Raw genomic sequence first — 9,762 nt, 5'->3', positions numbered from 1 at the left:
TTGCTGCCCTTGTTTAAGTCTGCATCAACCAGAAGTAGTGCTCTCATTTTTAGCATGAATTGCCTCACATTGATCAAGCTACCACAGATCAAGCAGTGATCGAAGAGAGGGCTGTCATGAGACAAACAGAAAACAGTCCCTAGTGGCTATTAGACATAATGAGGGACAACAAACAAGCTTAGCCTGTCTGGCTGCGTGAGGGCATCCTCTCGTCACATGCAAGGACGCTTGGTGGAGGTTGCATTGATTGCTATTGCATGCAACAAAGAGCCACTATGCCACGAAGATGCCTTTAGCAAAGACTGGATGGATTTTGAGATAAATAAACCCATTTCTACACCGAGGCGTCTGGTTTCTGTTTCTCTAAGGATGATGTTATTGAGCCCTTTGATGCTCTACTCTCTATCAACAGGTTGGATGATGCCTGATATATCTATCACACATAGCCATATTTTCATTATGTTGTTTCCCAGTTGAGCAGCTTTCTAGTACACAGCTTGGCAGGCTGTGATGCATTCTTCCATTTCCTAAAAGGGGTTTGGGTCTTCTCTAACGCCACAATTCTTCAATTACTCTTACAGTGACTCGGCTGGATGCTATGACAGGAGTGTCACATACTGACAACTGTTTTATGCTTGGAGCTTCATGCATCACTTGATTCAGCAAAACGTAGCCTACAGTTGCTACTTCCCTCTGTGAATCTACGTACAGAGCAGCTTTTACAGCCAGGGTGGAATATATCTGGCTAGGGAAACATTTTGCAAATCTTGATGTTGGACAGACATCTCCCACCACTATCATTACATGCTTCTGCCTATACTTCCATAGTTGCTAGGTATCTCTGAGAGGTTCCCAAATTACTTTACCCATACCATGGAGGGGGGGTTTGTGAGGTTTAGTCACTCATATGGCCTTGTAGGCTAGAATTAGTTACTTCTAGTCCTATTAGTTCATTTTAACCAAGTCAGCTCTTTTAAAAATAAGTTGTAACATGAGTTGACCAGTCTAGGGGTTAGGGCTAGTCTTCATAGGCTTGTCTCTTCACTTCCGTTGTAAATTCTGCTGCAATAAACTTTGGTACAGCTTCAGCTCTTGCTCCCTTGCACTCACATTTCTGCTCCCTTACTTCCGCACAACCCTACAAGTCTCTCTGTTATTTATTGGTCCCCAGTGCCTAACAGAGAGAGAAACATGGTCTTTGCGTATAAGAACAATTTGCTCTCCTCGATAACCCTTCAATTGATGCATAGTTTTGTGAAAGTGAATCCATGCCTGTTACACCCCATTTTTCTTCTGCTAAACATTTTTACTCAAATTGATTATGAAAATGTGAAAGGGATATCTAGAATCAACTGCCTCACTGTTGCTTTGAGATAAAATGAGGTCATCGCCAAACAAGGTCACCCATAAACTTCAAAGCAGGTACGCCACGGATCTCTAGATCAAAGAGGGGTGACTCAATCAGCTGAAGGTCCCTTAGATCCAAATCACTCCTTATTATTTCTATGGCTCTTTGTTGGTCCTGGATTCAAGACATTCTGATATTAGTAAATATCCAACGTACCATATTACCACATTTGTAAACGAACAAAACTTATGTGACAAATACAAGAGAAAATATTAAGTCTCTATGTGTCATAATGGTGTTTTTTAAAAAAAGAACGACTTGTAGACTGCAAGTATAAAGGAAGAAAAAGAGGAACCTTGCGTTTCATGTTGCAAAATTTGCAGTCTGTGGAAGCAGGTGGCAGAATTTGATTGACAATAAGTCTTTTAACAGGAACCCCCTCTTTGAGAAGTGACTGTCGTAACCTTCCACTCTCACTTATTGCCATTACCTGCAAAAAAGGTTGAGTATTATATTATTCCACAGACAGCCTTTGGGAGGACATGACTACAATTGATTATGTGGTTTTAGTTACGAAAGCTAATTCATTCCTTAAGAAAATCCACTGACTTCAGTAGTTACAAGCATTGTAAGGAGTGCAAATGGCACTGTTCTTTGGAACTTGGTCGGTTGTATTCCAAGGGAGAACGGATGTGTAACGCAACCAATGACAATCTTGCACGAGAGGAAAACTCTACTTGGCATATCAAATAAAGTGGTTTGGGAGAGAGAAGGTCATGGCTCACCATTCATTGAGTAATCATATCGCCCAGTGCACAGGCCAGGTGGTCCATACAAAGATCAATTGATATGCCTTTTATTTGCAAGTGATGGAGTATCAATAGTCAATATAAGTAAAAGGTTGAGGAGGATGTACCCATCAAGCTAAGTACTAGATTTCTCAAATTTTATAGTCCCAGACAACTCCAAGCTTAAAATGAAGGACAACTCCAATCTCAACAATAAGTGGATGCATCGAAAACTGACGTGACCATCATGGCATGCCTTTTGAGTAGCTCTTGGATGCCTCCATATTATGCTTGACACGTCAGTGGTGAGGCATTCCCCTCACCGTACCATACACATCTTCAAACATATACTGTAACAACGAGAGAAACAACGGGTGGGAAGTCTGCCAACACTACCCTTTTCCAAGAGACTCAGAGGTGCAAAAAGGGAGAATGCACTCCATCAGAGATGGCCACAATTGTGGCACGCAGCTATGACAGGAAAACCCAAGACAACTGCATGTAGAAAGCATTACCTTCACTCATGGTTGTAAGACACGTTAAGACACGACACATTAGACACGCTTCAGACACGAGTGTCTAAAGTGTCTCAAAGCTAAGACACGTAAGACACGGCATTGTGATTATAATAATAAATATTTAATTAATATATGTATAAGTATACAAATGTACAACTTGCTAGCATAGCTCGCTGCTAGATTCTAGAAGTACAATAAGCTACACTTAAACAATGCAAGAAGGCACTTGTACAATGTAGTTAAGAGTCAAGACTCGTTACTCAAGACTTAAAACTTAAAGTTAAGACTCGCGACTCAAGAGCTCGCAAGTATTGAGTACTTAAAGGTTTAAATGGACAATTGAATCTTGTCACATGTGATATGAATGAAATCTGCATCTCGATACATATAATTGAAAGGAAACTTTCGACTCTCAAGACTCAAATCTCTGAAGATTCATCCTAATCCGAATCTACGAGGTCACTGCCACTGCTAGATCCAAAGTCACCATCGATGATAGCATGGCTAAGTCAAACTCAATGTTGTTGTTACCCCCCACCCACCGAAAAAGAAAAAAAAAACAAGAGTGTCTAAAGTCTTAAGGTAAGACATGTGTCTTAAGTGTCTTAAGTGTCTTACGATAAGACACGAGTGTCTTAACAACCATGCCTTCACTTGACCAAGGATGACTCCATTCAGGCACTAGGATATTTACAGATCCACACGTCACGGGTAGAATGCATAGCCATGGTCAAGCTCTGGAGGAACAAAGGAAAATGCAGCTTTTGAAGAGCTGAAGCAAAAGTTGTGTTCTGAACTCATTATTATCTTGCCAGATCTTGCAAAACTCTTTGCTATAACTTGTGATGCATGTGGGAACAGCATAGGAGGCACTTTGATGCACGATGGCAGAGTGGTTGCATATGAGAGTAGAGTTCTCAAAGATGCTGAATTGTACTTGCAAACATACGAGAAGGAAATGTTAGCAGTGATACATGCTTTGACCACATGGAAACATTACCTTCTTGTAGCTGATTTTTATGTGCAGACAGATCATCAGTCACTTAGATATTTTCTCACGCAAAGAAAATTATCTGAAAAGCACATGAGATGGGCTAACTTCCTCTCCATGTTTCATTTTCAAATTGTACATGTGTTGGGTAACAAAAATGTCGTAACTGATGCACTTTCCAGGAAACCACAGCCTGAAGCAATCTCCAAGAAACCCAGCGTTTCAGCAGGTGAGCATTGCTTACAACAATGTGTTAGATGTGATGAAAGATCAGTATGTTAATGATGCTGATTTTTCAACTATTTATGATCAACTTTCTGATGGTCAAGGCATGATCACTATATGTTGAAAGAGGGTTTCATTTTGATGCATGGACAACTTTGTGTCACTGATCAGATGCGCCAGAAAGTCATAATGGAAAGTCATGCTCCTCCATATGTAGGACATCGGGGAATTACAGCAACAATTACAGCAATGGAGCAATACTTTGATTGGCCATCTTTGAGGAAAGATGTGGAAGAATATGTGAGAACATGCATGGTTTGTCAGAACGTAAAGTTTGACAAGAAGAAGGCACCTGGGTTGTTACACCCTTTACCAATTCCAGATAGACCATGGCAAAGCATAGCTATGGATCTTGTGTTTGATCTTCCACGTACTCCTACTGGACATGATGGATTGTGGACAATAATTTGTAGGTTTAGCAAACAAGCCCACTTTGTGCCAGTAAGAAAGAAAATTACAGCAGATCAAATGGCCAAATTGTTTCTGCAGCATGTCTTCAAGTATCATGGGATGCCTAAATCCGTAATTAGTGATAGAGATCCGAGGATGACCAGACTCTTTTGGAGAGGGCTGTTTGAAAATATGGGCACTATGCTGAATTTTTCGTCATCTTTTCACCCTTAGTCTGATGGAATCGGAGCAGGAAAACTCTACCATCCTGGATATGTTTAAATGCTAAGTCTCAGACCACAAAAGCAAATGGGAGTATTATTTGCCTTTGCTGGAATATGCTTACAATAATATGGTGCACACATCCACAGGTAAAGCACCTTTTGAAATAGTGGAAGGTGCTAGGAAGACACCTCCCATTTTGCATACAAAAGAGAAAATCTTCGAAGCAGATTGTTTTGTGGAAAACCTTGAAGAGGCTTATAAGAAGATCAAATATGCCTTGCAAAGAAGTCAGGACAAGCAGAAAAGAGCAGCAGATAAGCACCGCACGGAATTGGTATTCACAAAAGGTGATCGGGTTTTGCTGCGTTTTCAGAAGGCAAGGCTGAAAAATAAGAAAGGCAAGGAAAGGTTGTACACAAACCTAAACATGCGTTACTATGGTCCTTTCTAGGTTTCTGAAAAGATAAACGAGGTAGCTTACAGGCTGAAGTTGCCTCCGCATTGGAAGATACATAATGCCTTTCATGTGAGCTTGTTAAAGCAATATCATGGAGATGTTCCTGAGGATTTACCTGATGAGGTACAGCCTGAAGTGGAAGAATAGGATAAACTTCTAGTCTCAGAGCAGATTTTGGCACACAGAGATAGAAAGCGCAAGGGTAAAGTTATCCATCACTACTTGGTAAAATTTCAAAATTACCCATCACTTGATGCGAAATGGATGGAGGAAGGTGAACTGGCAGATTCACCTGGGATATTGCAGCTTTACCTTGATGCTTTCCAGTTAGAGCCGACTGCGGTCTAGGCTCCTACAAGTAGTTCAGCAGAGCGAGTGTATGGAGCATCACCTGGTATTCGAGAGGGGGGCAGCACCTCCACTCCCTCAGTACAGACGGGCTCACCGTGATTTCATGAGGTCGCTTGATGACACAGTATGTTTCATCCGAGATACTAAGCTGACAGTATTTCTACTGTGAGACTTCATGATATTGATGCATCTTCACTATTGATCGCCAAGAATCACATAGATTTTAAGCAATGTATATGGATGGATGCATGCCTCTCCTAGCCATATTTTCACTGTCTTTGTATACTATAGCTGCGGCTTTCTTGTATACTCTTTCATGGTATATTTCATGCTCGCTCTTGTGTTTTAGGACAACAAACTGTGGTTTGCTAATTCAAGAGAGGGGTATGTCACGGGGACGTGAAATTCTAAGTACTTTAATGTACTACAAGACTATGACAACTTTGGTTTTAAAAGTCCAAGCGTGGGCTTAATAATGTGTAATTAAACGCAGCATGGTGCCTAGCACATAAGCGTAATTAATCCCTAGGCCCAAAGGCATTCCAAGGAATTAAAAGAGTGGTTGTTGAAAAATGATGACGTGGCATTTTTAATGGGCCCCCTAGAGGGCCATGTACCTTCAGTGGCCCCCCTAGAGTTCCAGGTGACTCTAGTGCCTTCTACATGCTCCTTTGCCATTCTTGGACCTTCCTGGGCCTTCTAAACTTCACATGTGTGGTTTTCTCTCTCATCTTCTCCCTTTGTTGAGATTTTGGACTGGTTTTTCAGCCTCCATCAGCTGAATTCCGTTTTTATTCATAACTCCTTACCCGTTTGGATTCCTCGACTTCCGTTTCGCCTAATGGCTTCCCCTCTGCCTCCCCTTCGCAATGATATGCTTTTCCCTCCATGCGTTTGGTAGAACGGGCAGAGTTGAGCACTTCTTTTGCTGGTCGAATTTGCAAAAGTGGCTTTTTCTAAACCTTTTTGTTTCTACAGCCTCTTGGGCCTCTCTTCTTGCAAAGCGATAACTTTCTGTTGAATTTTGAGTTGTCCCACGTGCTGGTTGACTGGTTTTTCTCAGTTTTGGAGGACTTTTCGGCGATGAAACTTCTCCAAAACCTTCTCAATGCATTCCTCTCTGAAGCACGCTTCTTTTGAGCCCAAGAACTCCTACTTCTTCGCGACAGAAGTGCTTCTTTTCGCATTTTTCAGTGGAATTCTTGCTAGTCGGCTCTTGTGAATGCTCTTTCTTCATGCCTTTGCACTCCTCTTTGGCTGGGAATGCAATTGGGCATTGGCTACTATGTCCTCTTGGCGATTGAGGACTTGGTTCGAGTTTTCAGGGCTTGGTGAGTTGTGATTTTGCTGCTGCAATTTCTTTTTGCCATAAGTTATTGGTTGGCCTCGTGTGCCGCCTCTTTCTAGGTTCACAGGTGCCCAGGCAGTGCTACATGAGTCATTCTTTGGTTGGGTACTTTGCTGATTTATTTTGGAGCTTTGAAGAGCTTTGTGAATGCCATCAGGAAACCACTCAAAGAGAGTGCAGCTGGGTGCAGTGTGATTGCATCTGGACAGCCAATGGAATTGCACTCAGAAAAAGAGAATGCCTTTGGATTGAGCCTATGGGTTAAGTGCACTTATGTGATGGTGTTCTATGCTTAAAAGCCTTACGAAGGCTCAGTGAATTGGGACTGTGTGCTCAGTTGCAGGGAAGGTCTCCCCGATGCAACTTGTAATCATTTCACTGTGAAATATAAAGAAATACCGAAAGGGGCGCCACGGTGTTTGGGGCCAATCGGGTGCACTTGTCTATGCTTGTTGAGCAGGGGCATTCTAGCCTCCATCCCTTTTTCAACGGTTTTGTTTGTGAACAAATGGGTAAATGCCAAATGGTGATCATGCAATGGTTAATGGTTGTGATATATGCTTTGTGAGTTGTAAATAAGTGCTAAAGTGATTAAAGGTTTAGTTCCACTGCCCTCTGAGTGATTAGAGGCCGGTTTCATGCTGGGCATAGAGGAATTACAGCGACAACTCAAGCATTAGAGAGGTATTTCTTTTGTCTAGAGATGCAAAAAGATATACATCAGTTTGTTACAGAATGCCTAACCTGTCAGAAGGTCAAATATGACAGACGGAAAGCACCTAGCCTACTTATGCCTCTTCCCATGCCCAGGCACCATGGGCAAGTATTGCAATGGACTTTATTTTTTATTTACCAAGATGAAAATCAAGGAATGATGGGATTTGGACTATCATTGATAGATTCAGCAAGCAAGCTCATTTCATTCCGCTACGCAACTCCTGCAGCTACACACCTTTAGGACCTGGTTGGAGCCGAGGGAGCTTCCAGTGAAGCTGAGTTTCTACAGAGATTACTGTCTTCGTATTTCGGAGGAGGGATTCATCACACCACCGGGGTACACTGAGCTTCATATGCCTCACTCACTACGGATCTCCATCGAACAATTTCGGGTATCATCACACCACCTCTGCATAGAGAGCGGCAGAGCAGAGGGGATCCCTAGGGAGCATCGCTTATGCATATTGTGTGATTGTCAGGAGGTCGAGTCGGAGGAGCATTTTATTTTCAGGTGCCCAGTGTACTACGAGATCTGCGGTCGCTACCACTGCCTCTTCAGAGACAGCTCCGAGCTCCTTTCTAGATTCCTCGCCTACCCAGATTAGAGATGCTTCGCGGCCTTCATTCACAAGGAGGTCCAACACAGAGAGCACTTACTCAGGCGACGGGGCTTGGCCACATCATCAGACACCTCTCACAGCAGGATCACAGAGTTCTTCCCATCGAGTGACATTGATTGTCCAGTCTCTAGCCGCAAACATGACAGACCCCGACCCAACTATCGTAGCACGACACACGAGACATTGAGGGGACACACAGATCACTCTGGGGGACCTCCCGTCATTGTTTAGACCCGAGATACGTCCCACGGGAGTCACGGTGGCTCTGGTCTTGCATCGAGCCTCGTCCAAGAGATCGAGACGCACAGCACCCCTTGATGGGCGCCAGCGTCCCATCACCGGCTATACACTGGCTAGGGCGACATGACATACGGAGGATTTCGCTCCGCTCCAGTCCTTTTCTTTTCATTGTTACATCCAGATGTATTTGATTATGTATGATCACACTTAGGATTCAGCATGGGTGATGATGCTCATTTCAGTAGCTCCACCCTTACTGTGATTTGTATCAGGTTTTCTTTCAGTCTCATAGACCCATCAGTCTTCCGAAGACTCTAATAAAATTTCCTTTCTTTCTTTCTTTCTACCAACCAAGATATTGCGAACCATGAAACTCCACAAGGAATAGTTGCTGCCATCCAACTTATCCTCCTATGTGAGAACCCCGAACACTTCATTGGAGTTATTCTAAGCCATTTTCACCAGATAATCTCAAAAAATACAGCAAACTGACCAAGTGAAATCCGTTCCTGGGATATAAAATGCACAAGTAAAATCTGCCCACAGTGACAAATACTGTCACAGCTTGTCAAAGGCTCAGAGTGCACTTCAACTATCCTGCAAATGCTCTCCAAAACTGCCAAAAAAACACTGCAAAATTTACCAATGTCTGCAATGTCACGGACGAAATGTGCAGCTGTACGGCGAATGTACGGTGACGTGCTGGCGCAGGTACTGTACAGAGCGGGAGCGGGAGCGTGAGCTTCGGAAGCGTGGGCTGTATGGCTGTACGGAATCAGTCCGTACAGATTGTACGGATGGGAGCTGCGAGCAAGGAGCAGGAAGAGCTTGTGGACAAGGAGTAGGGAGCTGTTGAGCAGGGAGCTAGGCAGAAAGCTAGGAGCAGGCTCTTGCTGCTCTGATACCAAATGTTAGATAAAGAGAGAATGAGAGCGCAGAGAGCTGAACGTAAGTTTGCAATAGATGAAGTGAGGAATACAAGAAGAGGGAAAGGTTTTGTCTCAGTGACAAAACCTTATCCTTCACACTAACCGTAGTTAGTGAACTAACTGTGGTTAGGGGGAAAAACCTCTAAAGAGGGAAAAGTGCCCCTAACCTACTTATTACATTACATTGGTCACTGCTAGAATATAATAATAATTCTAACACATACAGGATAGACTAACTTACAAGCAAACATGGGAAGTTTCAATAAGAGCATAAATAGAACTGTAGAAGCAAGTGACTTTTCTTGAAAATTAACCAGCAAGGAATAAATAAGATACCGTTGGTATTGTCACTATAACAAACTCAGTGGACTCTTTGTTTCTGAATATTTCCCGCACCATCACCATGCGTTGCTTCAGCAACTCAAGTTTATCCGTCTGGAAAACATAACGAAAACCAATTAGACTAGTAACTCCAGAAACTTGTTCTAAAGACAAACTCCAACTAAGCTTCACAAATTACAAAACCAGACTTCTCTTCCCTTTGAAATATCTTGA

The 9,762-nt window shown here is 42.8% G+C and overlaps 1 protein-coding gene across 2 annotated transcripts in view; it reads right to left on the bottom strand.

The window, feature by feature from the left end:
- Nucleotides 1–1,019: 1,019 nt before the first annotated feature.
- LOC147905943 (ATPase GET3B-like) overlaps nucleotides 1,020–9,762 on the bottom strand; it is a 221,915-nt gene continuing 213,172 nt past the window's right edge. For both annotated transcript variants that reach the window (XM_087375746.1, XM_087375739.1), the window contains 3 exons: nucleotides 9,544–9,642; nucleotides 1,704–1,838; nucleotides 1,020–1,522 (listed from right to left, as the gene is read on the bottom strand). In XM_087375746.1, the coding sequence (XP_087231872.1) occupies nucleotides 1,385–1,522; nucleotides 1,704–1,838; nucleotides 9,544–9,642 (372 nt within the window). In that variant the 3' untranslated portion in view covers nucleotides 1,020–1,384. The remainder of the gene's footprint in view (nucleotides 1,523–1,703; nucleotides 1,839–9,543; nucleotides 9,643–9,762) is intronic.

Source organism: Dipteris shenzhenensis, chromosome 1 (genome assembly GCF_047967505.1).
Source record: "Dipteris shenzhenensis isolate YYH24624 ecotype China chromosome 1, Dip_SZ_1.0, whole genome shotgun sequence".
NCBI classification, from domain to species: Eukaryota; Viridiplantae; Streptophyta; class Polypodiopsida; order Gleicheniales; family Dipteridaceae; genus Dipteris; species Dipteris shenzhenensis.
This window is presented reverse-complemented; position numbering and strand designations above follow the sequence as displayed.